Raw genomic sequence first — 16,218 nt, forward strand, 5'->3', positions numbered from 1 at the left:
GAGATAGTTTTAACATACACTTAAGTAGCAATGTGGCTACTGTGTAAAATTGTAAAATGTAAAAAATATTTTAAATGTAAAAGTCACCTTGACTAGAGCTCTAAAATATAAACAGTGAAATGTTTCCTTCAATTTAATTTTTGTTAACTCATAATCGTATTAGCCTACAGCGGTTTTTCCTCAATCATGACATCAAAGTGACTTATCGATTTACATAATACTAAATCTTTTTTTCTTGTTAATATACATTTTATTTCGTCTATAAAATTATTTTATGTGTATTAAAAAAATAGGGCGGGACTTGTATTTTCAAAGCACAAAATTTCCTAAACGTAATTTCCCGTTGTTCTGTTTCCTGTTGCTTGTTGTCAGTGGTGAAGGTTGACAGCAGCAGCCTCCCAGAACTAGCGTTGCCAAATCCTTTGTTTTCGACTGATGTGAGATTGTAAATGGATGTCCATGGATTAAATGTGTTCTCATATCTATCTAAATTACATTAACTGTTATAGTAAATTAGCAGTATTTCAAAACAACTATAAAATATTTTAATTTGTTTCTCGTCCTGACTTAAGTTATTAGCGGGGATTTAATCGAAAAGATCTGGCAACCTTCGGCCACAGCACAGAGGCAAATGCGGACTGCTTAGCTAGTGTGCTAGCAGCATACATGTGGAGGGGATCACATCCCAAACTCTGCCCAAATTCCCCTTTAGACTGCCAAATACCGCCAACTGCCCCTGTATCCCTTACAACAAACGTGTTTTCTTCAACATGAAAGGGTGAGTAAACAACCAAGAAGAGTCTATTCATTTCAAGTAAAGTTTTCCCCTCTCTATTCTCTCTTTTTTCCAGTAGGGGGGCAGTGGAGTTGGTCTAATGCTAGCTGCTAGCTCTGTGCGCGCTTAATGTGGACGAGAAACATTTGCGCCGCATTTTCACACCCAGTCTTTAGTCATTGCCTTACCTTTTTTCACCAGTTGTCCGAAAACGCCTCAAAAATCCCTTATATAATCTAGCGTCAGATTAAACCAAATGCCAGCACAAATGGCACGAGTTAAATCCGTGCCAAACTGGATCGTGTGTCGAATCTAAATTCGAAAATGTTGAGTCAGTCTTGAAGTTGCTATCTTGGTTAGCCAGCCACGCTTATATTCCTCTGAAATGACCCCTCATGGATCCCGAAGCCGTTATTTTGACATTAAAGCTTGTTGCTGTCATGTTGATTTTTTCATATATGTGAATATTTTGATGTCAAATTTGAGATGTGACACACGTGATGGAGTGAGCTTAGCCGCATAGCATATCCTCTTTGAAACTGACAGACCAAGTTTAAAGGGGTTTAAGACACTTAATGGAGGTTGTTACTTGAAGTTTAGTGGATGAAATGATTGTAATAAATATAAAGTATAATATATAATCAATTAAGTGATTATGCTTTGATCATGTATAAAGAAAAATCTTTCTAATTCTCTCTAAATACCTTTCATCTTAAGTGTCATATTTCAATTTTTAAATGCTCATCTTCAACACAGTGGTACCCAACCCTGTTCTTGGAAGGCCTCCAACAGTGCACACAAAAATGACACACCCATTACAGGTCTCTGCTATGGAGCTGATGAGAATCAGGTGTGTTTGATTAGAGAAACACCCCAAAATTTGTATATTTAGGGAGACAAGGTTGGGGCGGTTTGATAGTAGTTTGTATGAACTGTCATTCTTGCTTTTACGTCAAAATTGGAGACTTTATCTTCATTCAAACGTATCTGAAACTGGTGCAATTTGATGTGATTTTTGAGAATCACAAGGTTTTATGTGATCGTAATGGTCATCCACCAGTATGAGGTGAAAGGAGAAAAACATGGTTACATATTTAGTGTCCGTGTATTTAGTGTCCATGTTTTTCTCCTGTCACTTCATAGTGGTTGTTCAAGTGGCAGCGGTAAGCATGTGACCAGCAGCTGTTGTGTTGGTGTTGTGCTTCAGCATGCTGCCCTCCTATAAATACCTGCTTTACGCACTGCTGGTTTACTGTGATCATACATTGACCCAATACATTTTGTTTGGATGGCACCAATTTATAAAAAAAATTATAATAATTAAATGGGTACACTGATACTTAGGGTGCTTTTACACTGGCAGTTTAGTTCAAAACCGCTGTCATGTGAACCTGGGAGTGAACCTGAGACAACCTGAAGGAGGTGATCTCAGTTCAGTTAGACTGGAACAATTTGCATGAATGTGAAAGCAATTCAGACTCTGCTGCACCCTTATTCAGGAAGTTATTCTATTCTTTTTTCTTTTCTTTGCTTAAAATTAAATACTAAAAACAAATCCGTTGCTTTAGCCATCACATCATGATAGAGTATGAAAAATGCATAAGGTATTTTGAGATTTGTTGATCACATTTAACACTATTATTGGTGGTTTAAATTGTTGGTGGCTAAGTGGGTAGCACTGTCGCCATACAGCAAGAAGGTCCCCGGTTCGTGCTTTCTGTGCGGAGTTTGCATGTTCTCCCCATGTCAGCGTGGGTTTCTTCCGGGTGGTTTCCCCTGAACAGTCCAAAGACATGCAGGTTAGGTGGATTGGATGTGCCAAATCCAATATGTCTGCACGGATAATATATATATATATGTGTGTGTGTGTGTTTTAAATTTAAGTGATCGTTACATGACAGAAATGACAATCTTAATGTACTGTAATAATAAGGAAAATAATATATACATAAATAGCTTCTATTTGTATGTGCATACATCAACTATTTTGTGCATTCCTAATGGTAAAGCTATAATACAAACATTTGTAGAGACGGTAGGCTCCTGAAATGTAGACAGGTGGAGCTTCTTCTTCTTTTTTTTTTGGTGTACAGCTAGTTGACCATTCTGCTTTTGTTCTAGTAGCCGGATCGAGTTGGGGGACGTTACACCCCACAACATTAAACAGTTGAAGCGTCTGAACCAAGTGATCTTCCCTGTCAGCTACAATGACAAGTTCTACAAAGATGTTCTTGAAGTAGGAGAGCTCGCCAAGCTAGGTAAGAAACAAAGCTTCTGGGACTTCATAATGACGCCTTTGTCATATGTAAACTACCATTCTAAAGTTTATGATGCTTTTTTAATTTTATTTATGTTTTTGGAAGAAGATTCTGCTGCTCAACAAGGCTGTAATTATTTAATTGCATTTCATTAAAACGTTATTATTGTGATGTATTATGACAATTTGAAAACTCTTTTCTATTTGAATACTGAATTTTCAGCATCATTACTCCAGTCTTCAGTGTCACATGATCCTTCAGAAATCATTCTAATAGGATGATTTGCTGCTCAAGAAACAGCTGTACACCTTAATATATATTTGTGGAATCCGTGACACTTTTTCAGGATTCAATGATGAATAGAAAGTTCAAATCAAAAGAACAGAATTTCTATGAATTTTTGTAACATTTATTAATGTCTTCAGTTTATCCTTGCTAAATTAAATAATTAATTTCTAAAACCTTATTGATTCAAACTTTTAAACTGTAGTATAACTAACCATTTAAATCTTTTCCAGCGTATTTCAACGACATCGCAGTTGGTGCCGTGTGCTGTAGAGTGGATCACTCTCAGAACCAGAAGCGACTTTACATCATGACACTGGGTTGTCTAGCACCTTACCGCAGACTTGGCATAGGTAAGATTAGTTTTCTGGCCGTTTTTAGTTGCTTGTGTGTCCTCATTTATTTCAAAGGGCATTCAGGGGTCAGATTCCCTGGGATTGAATGCATGGTTGCATAATCAGATTATTTTCTTTGCCCAATGCCTGCCATGAAGACTTGTGTAAACCGCTAGAGAAGTGATGTTTAAATTTTGTTATTTGCACATTTTCCAGCCACTGATATTTATCTTGCCATGTCTGTTTGAAGGAACAAAAATGCTGAACCATGTGTTGAACATTTGTGAGAAGGATGGCACTTTTGACAACATTTACCTGTGAGTCTGAAGACGGTCTTGTGCTTTATTTGTTGTGAAACATCCATCTGTGTCTCATTCATATAATGTTTAATGTTGATTCTTGAGTACTTGAGTCTTCCACATGCTAAAGTAACATGGTTTCGGTTTCTCTTTCATGTCTTCACAGTCACGTGCAGATCAGCAATGAGTCTGCAATTGACTTCTACCAGAAATTTGGCTTTGAGATCATTGAGACAAAAAAGAACTATTACAAGAGGATAGAGCCAGCAGATGCCCACGTTCTTCAGAAAAGCCTGCGCAGCCCATGTGCGCCCCCAGCAGGAGAGCTGCAGAAAGCCGACTAGGGGTCGAAGCGACACCAGATTGGTTTCTTCCCCAAATGGAACTGTAACAGATGCCCCAGGGTTGACACACTCACCACTTTCTTCAGAGGACATTTTAGACAGAAAAAAAAAATCAATGACGTATTTGCTGCATTTATTGTGCAAAAACTTTAGTCCCCCCCTCTGTTTTTTTTTTTTTTTTTTTTTTTGCTCATCGTTTAGAGAGTTGAAATTACATGGAGGTTTTCAAGCAGAATCCATAAGTGCTCCAAAAAGCTGCTGACTTCTTATTGATCTGACATGGTGAAGGTTTTTTTCAAAGCATACTGTTTGCATTTTTTTTTTTTTTTAGATTTGTTTAAGGTAAGGGGACATCGCTTTGCTTGGACAAAACAATAGAACAAAAGAGGTAAAGTCTTTTTAAAATATGACTCGATACACCCCAGCTGGCAACCTTGGAGTGATTGTTTGAAGCATCTTAGGGGCACTTGGAATCCGCAGAACTCCATCACCCCTCCATCTGAGCCCTCGGACACACGCGGCAAGGGAATCTGCTGGTAGCTGAGACCTCCTGTTTCACCATACAGGCAATATGCAATGTCGGAGGGTTGCATGCGATGCAATGTCTCCTTGTGATGTCAGCCGCATCAGTCTGTGTTGAGGCTAACCCAGTGAGGAAATGGAGCATAGAGCCCCCTCGAACAAGAGAGTGGTACAACTGTTTTAGTATGGGGGAGGTTAAGAGGAGTAAACTCCACTTGTTTGTGAATGTTTTGTTTTTTCAGCCCATTATTTAATATGCCCATCTTTTTTCTTTCTTTTTTTTTAATTTGTGGATTGAGTCTGGGCTTTTTCTGGGGTTTGCAGTAATGTTGCTGGTGAGATGTTAAGGCTTCAGATAGCAAGATTTGGCTTTTTATGGGCCTTTGCCGTTGCGTTGTTTATGGTGGATGTGGTTCTCTAATCATTTTTAGTCCACCAGGACTTAAGTTAGAGTTAGTTTTTGTTTTGTTTTTTATGTGAAAGAAGTTTCCTTCTCCCCCACCCATTACCTGACTGACTGTTTCTAAATTTGAATTCTAACTTCTCACTTGTTAACGCAGCAGAAATAAATCCTCCCACAATGCAACAGTTACATTTCAGTGATGTTCACTGACCACCACCTATTTCCCATATACAATGTGGGGGTGTAAATGGTTAGTTCTACAAGTTATTGTATAGGACTTGCGGAACCAGATCCCAGGAAAAGCCTTGACTCAGTGCATGCCAAGGGAGACATGCCCTCTTCATTGTAGTAAAAGCATGTTTTTGTTCCTCCTTTCTTTGGAAAATTTTATCTTTTTCTGGAGCTCTATATTGTATGACTTTTAAACCTCTAAATAAAAAAAATACTATTTGCATTATTTTTCGTTTTTCATTATTTTTGTGGACAACTGGATATACCATTAATGTTATTCGGTATGCAGTGTTTAATTTAAAAAATACTTTTTTATTTTTAGAATATTTCTTAAGCTTTACTTGTTTCTTTTCTTTTACATGGTTATAAAGTCCACAAGACTGGGACAACAAACATTCACGTCTCCTGCGTTGTGTGCGTTTTCAGATGACCTCATCAACAACAACGCCCCTTCAGCACGGACTCGTGATCTGATTGGATACAAGCTCATTCGTCTACACTGTGATTGGACGAAACGGAAAACCCGCCTCACTGTTTTGTGACTGCCAGTTTTATGCTAGGTCAGAGATGGAGTAAATTGTTCAGGATTAACAAAGTTTTGACGGGGTTATCGTCAGCTCAAAGAATGAACAAGCAATCGGTAGGTCCTTGACATGTGACAGAACTGCTGACATGATGTGTTAAAGAGATTAGTGATGAATTTAGTAAACGAAAACCATGGTGATGTGTTAGCTGTCGTGTTAGCTCACTGCCAGTTAACCACTCAAGCCATCATTGTGCCTTAAGGGCATACAAAAGGAGACACTTAGAAGAGTTGCACCGTGATGTGTGTACAGCCAGCTATATTTTCATCAGTCTGTGTCTGTTTATTTTAGTTATTCAGGCCCAGAGCTCAATACAGATTGTATAGGTTTCAAAGCTAACAAGCTAAGTCTGTTAGCCAAGTGTTAAAGAGCTTCACATGCTAGTGGTGACAGGCGAGTCAAACGGGCTTACTTTTACTGTATTTACATTGCATTTGAGATTTAATACACAAGATCAGCTGGCTACAATCTGTAGATGATGTCTGTATTGCTTACCTCTGACATGAGTCAGATTCCTCCTTACTGCTTTGATGACTTGCAAGTAAATACAATGTCCATTTAATTTAATCTTAATGCGACTAACCTTTCAGAAGTGTCAGTGAAACTGTACATTATATAGAGAACAAGAAGTTCAATGACAATGCCTTACAATAATGTAATAGTGGTTGGTGTAAAGTTATGTCATAATTTAGTATTTAAAAAAATATTTTTCCTATTCTTTACTTCAGTTTTTCATGGAGTACAGGGGTGCCTGGATCTATGGTCTTCATTGTTGAGCTCTTCATTGATAGCTGCATGCTTAGTGCTGAAAGGTAATATTGCATTTGTCTCCAACCACATCATATCCCCTTACATATCATAGCATGAGTTACATTTTTTTCAAATAAGATTTTGTTAATGTGTTTTGGTATTAACAGGCTGTACAGTGTGCCAGGATGCCGGAGATAGTACAGAATCAAACAAGTAACACAAAACCACCACGGTACTGATCAATTCCTGCTTAAAGAGTATATTGAAAGTCATAGAAGTTCTGACTGAACCCAATTGTTCTGTCGTTAAATGTATCATTTTTGGGCTATGTTTGTTTTATAGGTGACACTTTACAATAAGGTTCTATATTTTAAGATCAATTAATGCAATAGGTAACCATGAACAATACTTTATAACATTCCTTATTCTAGATTAATATTATTGCTGTATAAATTGAATGTAGTAAATGCATAACGAATGAACAGTTAACACATTTATACATTAAATTTAAACTAGATTAATAAATACTGGAATAAATTATTCTGTTTATTGTTAGTTCGTGATACCTAGTGCATTAAAAAATTTACCCTTATAGGAAAGTATTACCATTTTATGTTTAATATACTCAGATTTAATTATACATATTTGTTATTTCATAAACTTTGTGTAATGCGTTATTTCTTATGAGATGAATTTCTTATGACCAATTTATTATTTTCTATGAAATGTTAGGCGGAAGAAAAACAAGGAGATTCATAATGCAGGTGAGAATGTATTATGGTAAAAACAAAGTATGAGTGTAACAGTTTTTATTTTAATATGTAATAAATATTTCATAAGTAATATTTTTGTATGCTATTCTTTATTTCCTTTACACATTAGTGGAAAGACATCGTAAAGAGAAAATCAATTCTGGTATAAATCGGATTGGAGAGCTTTTGCCTTGCTCTCAGGCCTTGAAACAGGTAAACATGTGTAATAAAAGTATAAACTAAGCACAGTTTTAAAAGCGGTGTTTTGTTGTTCCTACAGAGTTCTTAGGCTGTAATATTTTGCTTTTCCTTATAGAGTAAAAATATGATTCTGGCGGAGGCTTTTCGTTACATCACTGATCTAAAGAAACAAAATGATGAAATGCTGCTCAATGGAGGAGACAAAGTCAAAGGTGAGCCGGGATCTCATTACAAAATCTAATTGAATATCGCGTGCATTTACATATGATACATTAATATTTTACTTGCACCTTATGGGACATTAGTTTTATTCAGATATAAGTATTGAATTAATTTTCTGCCAATGCATTCTTTGTAGGCTTATGTGCGGTCATTCATTTTGACATCTATGTTAAATATGTTTCTACAGCAGAGGAGATAAAGCGCTTACGGCTCCAGCTGGAGGACCTACGCAAGGAAAGCGCTCATTATATTGAGCTCCTCAAAGCTAATGGCATCAATTTCCTCGATGACCCCACTATACACTGGAAAGGGAAGCAGCGCTGTGCAAAAGTAGCCAAAGTCACGCCAACGCACTTGATGTCAAAGGGAATAATCGTCTACTCCAATGGCAACAACTCCTGTCCCACAAGCAAAATCTCTATTCCACAAAATTCAGTTGCTCATCTTGATAAACAACCGGCAAATGCTGTATCAGTCCAACCATCATGTGATATTACATTAGGCACGGGCCAGACTGTTGGTATTCTGAATGGAGCACCAGTCAACAAAGTTGTAGTCACCTCTGCATCTTCCCACATACCTGTAGCAACTCTTATTCCTGCTGTATCCAAGCCATGTCTTACAGTCGTGGAACAATATTCTCCTCTGGCACCTACGACTCCATTAAACCCTCCTATGAATTATATTACAGTTCAAGGTTTATGTCCCCAGTCTGCTGTCAGCACCCCGCTCCCTCCACAACTTCAACCAGATAACCCAACCCCCAGTCTCACTACTGCTACCTGTCCGGCAACGCCTCTCAGACTTCAGCATATGCTAAACATATCTTCTCTGCCTCAAGTTGTGATCAGTAACTCGGTGGTTCCTGTTGCTGCAGCCTCCACCCTGCTCTCACAGAATTCTGAAATCCAATCTGTTAGCACTATATTACCAGCAAGCTCTACCCTTCTTAGAACCAGTCCAACTAGTAGCACACAGACTACATGGACAACACTACAACTTACGGGAAATACAGTGCAACCTGTCTCCCAGGCACTCATCACAGATGGTGCCAGCTTTTCACATAACCCTCAGCAACTTTCTGTATGTTCAGTGGGGACAAAACTCCTTGAGGAACCCACTTCTATCCATTTGCAACCACAGGCTCCTGTTCAACTGCAAGCCCCAACATCAACATGCGTTCCTGTTCAGCCATCTGGGCCAAGACCTCCTCAGATATATTCAGCAGTTGTACCATGCCCTCAGACAGCCATAGCCCAACAGTCCTCAATTTTATCGGTGCCAGCCATTGTATCCCAAGCTGTAGTGGTCCATCAGCCATCTGTTGAAACACAGACAGCACAGTTGACCCATCCACAATCATCTGTTCGGGTGCAACCTGCATTATTACCAAAACCTCAACTCAGCTCCGCTCTAATGACCACCTGCAACCCCACCCTACAACCTAAAACTCCAGTTCAAACTGCTCTGCCATGCCAGCCTCATTCCCTACCGACAGTGGTGCCCCAAGCCCAGTCTGCCGTTGTGCCTCAACTGCATCTCAGTGTGGTGCCTCAAGCTCAACCAATCATAAATCCACCAACTCAGCCTGCCCTTGTGCCTCAACCACAAGCTGCCGCACTGCCAGTGTTACAGACAATGCAGTTATTGCAGGTGAATTCTGATGAAACACCAGTTGCTGTGACATCCTCTCCTCCAAGTAACTCACACGTTGTTATTCTGCAACAGGGAAGTTCATGTTCAGCACCACAAGTTCTCAGAGAAGATGTCACTAGTCAGACACCCTGCCAGCACATTGTCATAATTCAGGCACCTACATTGACACCTGCACCACAGAGTCATCACACTGCCATTGTGTCAGCTGCAACCCCAGCTTTATCCAGTCAAACAACCACTTCGAACCCTACCTGTACAGCTAGCATGCAGGCCGCTGGGACAAAGCAGTTGGTACATATTCTTCCACGTCCTTCAACCCAATTGCAAGCACAAGCACAAGCACCTCAGACTATCACTGTGAATGGACAAGTGTATGTTTTGCAGCCTGCAACGTCACCAGATAAGGGAGACTCTCAGTCTGGACAAAGTGTAACTCAGATCCTTCAGCCCACCTGTGAGGAACCCACCGCAAATGTTGCCATGAATTGTTTAGGTGCTTTAACTAGTCTTAGTCAGAGCATTTCAAAGGTCTCGAGTCAAAGCAATGTGCAGATATACACCATTACTCCATCTTCCCTCAGTACTGTGCAACCTCTTCCAACGTGTGGTTCAGAAGTCAGCACTCCTACTGAAAATGTTCTTTCCTCCTCTGTTCCTGTACCATCAACTGCTGCTGGCAGTGCAGTCAAAATTCTGCCAAAGAAAGGTTGTGGGACCTCTGGAAATCAAACCAGACAAAACTCAGTCAGGAGAACCAGACTGGTTAAACGAAAGGAACCTAAACCTGGGCGAGGTTTGCGTAGAATTGCTGTCAAGAGTAAGGCTCTTGTTGCAGTTGATACTTGTTCTGAGTTATCAACTGAAGCAACGGGTGTTAATTCTGTAAATTCTTTAAATAAAGATACAGTTAGTCATGAAGTTAATACGCAGAGTACACCTGCCTCCAATAGTGTTATTTCCACATGCAGTAGTCCTGCAATCATTAGTGTCAGTTCCTCCAGTCAAAAATCAGCAGAGAGTTCTGTCACGGCTTCAGATAATGGATCCATTGTCAAGTCCCCATTGGCTGGTGGAGAAATTTCAAAGACTAAAGCAAAATCTATGGATGATGTCAGCTTGCATAACAATGAAACCGTTAGCAGTGTCAGTTCAGTAAGTTCCACTCAGGGTAACGTGGTTGTTTCTACAAATTGTGGCAGGTTGAGTAAAGAAATCTTTACTCCAGATTTTGGCCCCCAGCATAATTGTTCAGCGGTTAGTGCTGGTCTCTCGTCACAGTGTAGCTCTGTGGATACTGTTGTAACTTTGTCAGTTGCATCATCAGAAGTTCATGTTAACTCTTCATGCAGTGTTACATTTTGTAATGGAACTACTGGTCAGAACAAGGCGAGTAGCAATAATGTTTGCACCAGTAACGAAGGCAGATTAACAGAATCAAGACCCAGTTTTACAGAGAGTTCTACTCCGCTGACCACTGTAACCTCCATCCAAAATTCAAAAGTTAAATCTGTTAATTCGCCCCCAGTACCAAGTCATATATCCACACTAAGTCGACCGTTGGGCATCATTGCTAATTCAGCAGAGAGTGGGCCAATGGTTTCCATCATGCCGAGTCGGGCCATTTCACAAACACAAGATAAGTTTGCTAGAAGAGAAGAGTTGACCAACTCTCCTCAAATTCAGGCATCATTTAGTGTGCCCTCAACATCAACTCCTAGCTCAGACACCTCGATGTCAACTCAACCAGATACTTCCAGGATTTCAGACCCTTTCAAGTCCCTAAAACGACCATCCTCAATGAATTTATCAATGGCAACCAATAACCAAGGGAATTGTACAGACTTCAAACTGCCTGAATCAAATATGAACACACAACCTGGCAAGGATGGACAGTCTGCTGGTGCCACAGAAAAGAGTGTGACAGAAGTAGCTGCTTTTGCTCAGAAAGAAACAGTTCCTCCACAACAAGTATGTACATTGGAAAATGATTCTTTTGAGCCTCCACTGGGAACTATTAGACAGACCGATTCACCTATGGCAGGAGGTTCAGGCGGGAGAGGGTTTTCTGTTGCATCATTGCTTCCAGCAGGCCACAACATCAGTGCATCTTCAAGTGCATTTGGTGCATTCTCCTTTACTTCCGAGCAGGCAGAAATATTAGCAATGGCTGCAAGAGCCATATTTGAACAGGACAGCCCAGGCAAGAGGGCTGCTGGATGCAGTGTTGACAACCCAACAAGTACTGCTGCCACAGGGTGGGACCTTCCAAAAATGCAGCCAACTCCTTCTAACAAGGAGAGTATGACTGACCAGCTGGTGAAACTGACAAAGCAGGCTGATTTACCCATGTCAAAACCTTCATCTCAGGTCTCTACCCGAGTTCCTCCAGGTGAGCCTTTAGCCAGTAGCACTACTGGCATCAGACTTCCTCAGAGCATAGCTTACTCACAGTCTCAGCCTAGTTCTGTTACCAGCCTTAATGTTAATAACCTCATCAGACCAAGCTCCAACCAACCTTATCCAGGATCGCCCAATCTTGCACAGCAGGTCTCCGCTCCCTCGTCAGGAGTGCCTGCCGTAATGGTGTCTCAGTCTTCCTCACAAGTTCCCCCAACCTGTTCTGGCCCTGCTCAGTCTAATGAATATGCGCCTTTAAAGAATGTCCTGATGCGAACCCAAATTGGTGTTGGAATGGTTGACCGTCATCAGAAGGATATGCCAAAAAGGTCTGCCCAAGATGACCTTATAATTCCAAATAAGCGATCAAAACCGTGCCCAGCAGGGAATGTTTCAAGAGTAGACATTAAGGCTACAGATCACGTGCAAATGATGGTTAATCAGATGCCCTCAAGTACTTCTGCAGTTATGCCAAGGAATCACTCTGATGGTGTTGGGGCTTTGTTTTCTGGTAATACATTCATGAGCACTGTGCTCCGCCCTACTGAAGGACACTGCTCTGTTCAGGTGCCAACACATGAACAAACTCAGCCAAGTGTGGTGCACCTGCAGCAAGGACACATACAACATAATGCTCCACAGTCTGGGCAGAATTTGGGTGGAAACCCCTACCTCAAACATCAACAACAGCAAGAACAAAGACACCTTTACCAGCTTCAGCATCACTTAACGCAAACTGAATCTCAGATCCACGGCATTCATCAGAGGAACTTGCTACAAGACCAGCATGTGCAAAAAAAGAGAGGTGTGGTGCGTGGGGGGCAGACAGGACCAAATGTTGGTTTGCAGAAGCAACATCATTTGGAAAAGAGTGGAGTGCAGCATCAGCAACAACAGCCTCCTCAACAACAACAACACCAACAACAACAGCAACAGCAGCATCCACAACAATCCCAGCAGCATCAACAACAGCAGCACCATCAACAGCAGCAATCACAACAACAGCAGCAAAAAGCACAACAGATTCAACAGCAGCAACAGTCACACCAACAACAGCAGCAGATGCCACCGCAGAATTCGCATTCACGTCATCAGCATCTCCAGCAGCAGATTCAGCAGCAGCACTTTGGGGCTAGACAGGACAAAAACTGTGAGGCTCAACAGGCAGGTCAGAGGGTACATCAAAACAATCATTTGGGTCAGCCGGAGCGTCCACCTGGACAGGATCATGGGGCTATGCAAAGACTAATGGGATCTCGTTCAATGGAGCAGCAGTTGACCTCTCAGGCTAGCAATTCTGTTTCTCGTTCCTCAGATCTTGCTTGCACTTCATCACGTCAGGATCGCCACCGTCTCTCTAGTTACTCTGCAGAAGCTCTGATAGGGAAGACTCCTGCTACTGGTGAACAACGTATGGGTGTGCACCTGCAAGCACCTCGAAACAATGCACAGGACCAGTCGGACTTGCGAGGCTATGTAGACTCATCACGTGGTAAAGGTAACATTGCTCATAATTCTCAGAGCAGGCTACCGCCTGACCATTCTAATACCACAGACACCCAAAGAATGCCAGATTGTGGACCTTTCAAGGCTTTGGTTAGTGGGCATCAGCTAAGCAACTTCGAAGTGCAAGTGTCTCGAAGTGGTGACATGTCCAGTAAGTCTGTACCTCAAATCCAGAGAGGTCCTCAGCAGCAAACAGGATTCAGAATGGGTGCAGGGCCTCCAGGGGATGTGCGTTCTCGTGGGACATATTCAAGTCCGCATCCTGTTGCGCAAGGCGTGCACATTGGAGCAGGATTGACAAGAGAACAGGAGGGATGTCACCAGAGCTTTATGCAAAGTCTTTTGGCACCTCATATTCCTGAACAAAATGGGCACCAAAGGGCAGCCCAGGGCTGTACCCCAGTGAGTATAGAATACAACTGTGTTCCCGGGACCTCTGCTGGAGAACTTCAAGCTAAATCTTCTAGTCCTAATTTGCACCCTGCGCAGAAAGCTGCTCCCCTACGTCTAGGGGACAGCAACAAAGGCCATATTTCTCAGATCAGTGCAAATTTGCATGGTCCACCTGTGAGAACAGGGCCACCCCATCCCCCAACACCACACAGCAGTTCAGACACAGGACGCACTCAAGGCTCAACCAGGTCACTCTCTGTTAGTCAACGACCCCATCATATTGGACCAGATCCACATAACACAAAGATTCGACCAGGAGATCGACCGCGGTCAGGCAACTTGAGACCTGGAAATCCCTTTGAACCAGAAAGCTCTTTACCTCTTCCATCAGGTGGAGGAGTGATACTTGGCCGTTCACAAACAGGAAGTGAAGCTAGACGAAGTAGCATTGTGCGTTTCATGGCTGATGGTGCACAGGTCAGCAGTGACAACAATTTGGTGTCTGATCGCTGTGCTGTGTCCGATCTCACCCAGAACTTTGGCTTTCCTTTCATTGCTGAAGGAGGAATGAATCCACCACCTCCCATTAATGCCAACGCATCCTTCATCCCACCGGTCTCGCAGCCCAGTTCCTCTCGTACCCCAGCCCTCCTTCCTGTGGAACCTCAGAACACTCTGCCTTCCTTTTACCCCTCATATTCCCCTGCAGCTCATCCTAGCCTTCCAAGTGATATTCCTTTACAGTATTTCCCTAACCAGATGTTTACAAGTCCAAGCACTGACAAGAGTGGCGGTGCACCACTGAACAATCGCTTCGGTTCTATTCTTTCTCCCCCTCGACCTGTGGGCTTTGCACAGGCCAGCTTCCCGCTTCTGACAGATATGCCAATGCCAATTGCAAACTCTTCAGGCATCACACCTCATTTATCCAACTTCAACCTGACCTCTTTGTTCCCTGAAATTGCCACAGCAATGCCTCCGGATGGCTCCTCTATGCCAATGTCACCTTTATTGTCTCTTGCCAACACAACTTCCTCAGACTCAAATAAACAATCTAATCGTCCAGCTCACAACATCAGTCATATCCTGGGACATGATGGGACCTCTGCTGTTTAAGATTACAAAAATGAAACATTTTGAGTATTTCTGAGAATTGTATTAACCGTGACATTGGCGTAGATTTTGCACGGGATGGACATGGTGTTAAGGCTTTTTATTCAAAAGAAAAATAAAGTGTGGAATGTTCTCAGGTCCCAAGTCAGGATCACTCTGGAACTATGGGAGGAAAGTAAAATGTTGCATTATGTCGGTTAGACTTTGGTAGGTTTCCTTTGCTTGGGTTTTTTTGCTGATAGTTTGGGCTGTCATGGTTCTACATGATGTATAACTTGTCTTTATTTCTCTTAAGAACAGTTCCTGTTGTTTAATAGTTTTTACTCTGTAGCAACAATAATAAAATGTTACAGCAAAAAAAGTTTATAATTTTGCATTTAATGCAACAGTAGGTATATCTGAGCTGTTTTGTAAAGTATCAGTTGTTTTTCAAATGTTTATAAATATTTTTCCTTCTTAAAAATAATTCTCCTGCAGAATATCATTCCAGAAGAATTTTTGCTTATTTATGAAAATGGATGTGTGGTCTGTAGATATTTGTAAAAAGGAAAAGCTATTAAAGTTTCTATCTAATCTAAGAAATTGAGATGTTTTTTTTCTGACTGACTTTTGTGATTGTCATTGATTTGGAGGTATTTTTTTCCCTCTTGTTTTAGCATGGTAAATCCACCAGATGTCAGTGCATTTCAAAGATTTTGTCATTACCTTTGATTTTAGGCTCAAATAAATATTCCTTTGTGTCAGTTAGATCTAAACTGCTGCTTTTAAATGCTAGCAAATGCTTAAAATTCACTAAAACAAAATAGATTAAGATATTTCTGCACCGTTAACATCAAAAGAATCAGTTTCTTTAACTATATACTGTGGCTCCAAAAAGGCACTGGACACTTAAGCTACTTTATGCATTGTTATTATGATGAAATAAATGCTTCTAGTTATTCTACTTCTGTGAATTTGAAAGGTGCCTGACCTTGAGACCAGCTGATTTAAAAAAAAAAAAAAAAAAAGTGATGAAAAGTTAATCATAGATATCAACTACTTTCGTTAACGTGAACTAATGAAAAATACTTTTACAGTATTTATTAATGTTAATCTAAACATTTACTAATTCATTATTCAAAAGTATTTCTTAACATAAGTTAATGCACTGTAAACTAACTTGAACAAACAATGAACAACTATTTTTAATTAA

General features: G+C 40.9%; 2 protein-coding genes across 4 annotated transcripts; both read left to right on the top strand.

Annotated features, from left to right (window-relative positions):
* The first annotated feature begins 360 nt into the window (after positions 1 to 360).
* naa50 (N-alpha-acetyltransferase 50, NatE catalytic subunit) lies at positions 361 to 5,680 on the top strand. Of its 2 annotated transcripts, none has more exons than XM_079806621.1 (5): positions 361 to 778; positions 2,897 to 3,033; positions 3,552 to 3,671; positions 3,904 to 3,970; positions 4,119 to 5,680. In XM_079806621.1, exons 1-5 carry the CDS (start codon positions 771 to 773, stop codon positions 4,294 to 4,296), a joined length of 510 nt encoding a protein of 169 aa, XP_079662747.1. In that variant the 5' UTR covers positions 361 to 770; the 3' UTR covers positions 4,297 to 5,680. The 2 variants fall into 2 exon arrangements, with proteins under 2 accessions (XP_079662747.1, XP_079662748.1); XM_079806622.1 differs by having other exon boundaries at positions 2,900 to 3,033; positions 4,119 to 5,677.
* Positions 5,681 to 5,990: 310 nt separating this feature from the next.
* Positions 5,991 to 16,008, top strand: usf3 (upstream transcription factor family member 3). 2 transcript variants are annotated; one of them, XM_079806663.1, is made up of 7 exons: positions 5,991 to 6,092; positions 6,765 to 6,848; positions 6,954 to 7,018; positions 7,519 to 7,550; positions 7,669 to 7,751; positions 7,855 to 7,951; positions 8,149 to 16,008. In XM_079806663.1, exons 3-7 carry the CDS (start codon positions 6,972 to 6,974, stop codon positions 15,027 to 15,029), a joined length of 7,140 nt encoding a protein of 2,379 aa, XP_079662789.1. In that variant the 5' UTR covers positions 5,991 to 6,092; positions 6,765 to 6,848; positions 6,954 to 6,971; the 3' UTR covers positions 15,030 to 16,008. The 2 variants fall into 2 exon arrangements, with proteins under 2 accessions (XP_079662789.1, XP_079662790.1); XM_079806664.1 differs by having other exon boundaries at positions 6,008 to 6,092; positions 6,925 to 7,018.
* The last annotated feature ends 210 nt before the right edge of the window (positions 16,009 to 16,218 follow it).

Source organism: Gobio gobio, assembly GCF_949357685.1.
Source record: "Gobio gobio genome assembly, chromosome: 23".
Taxonomy (NCBI): domain Eukaryota; kingdom Metazoa; phylum Chordata; class Actinopteri; order Cypriniformes; family Gobionidae; genus Gobio; species Gobio gobio.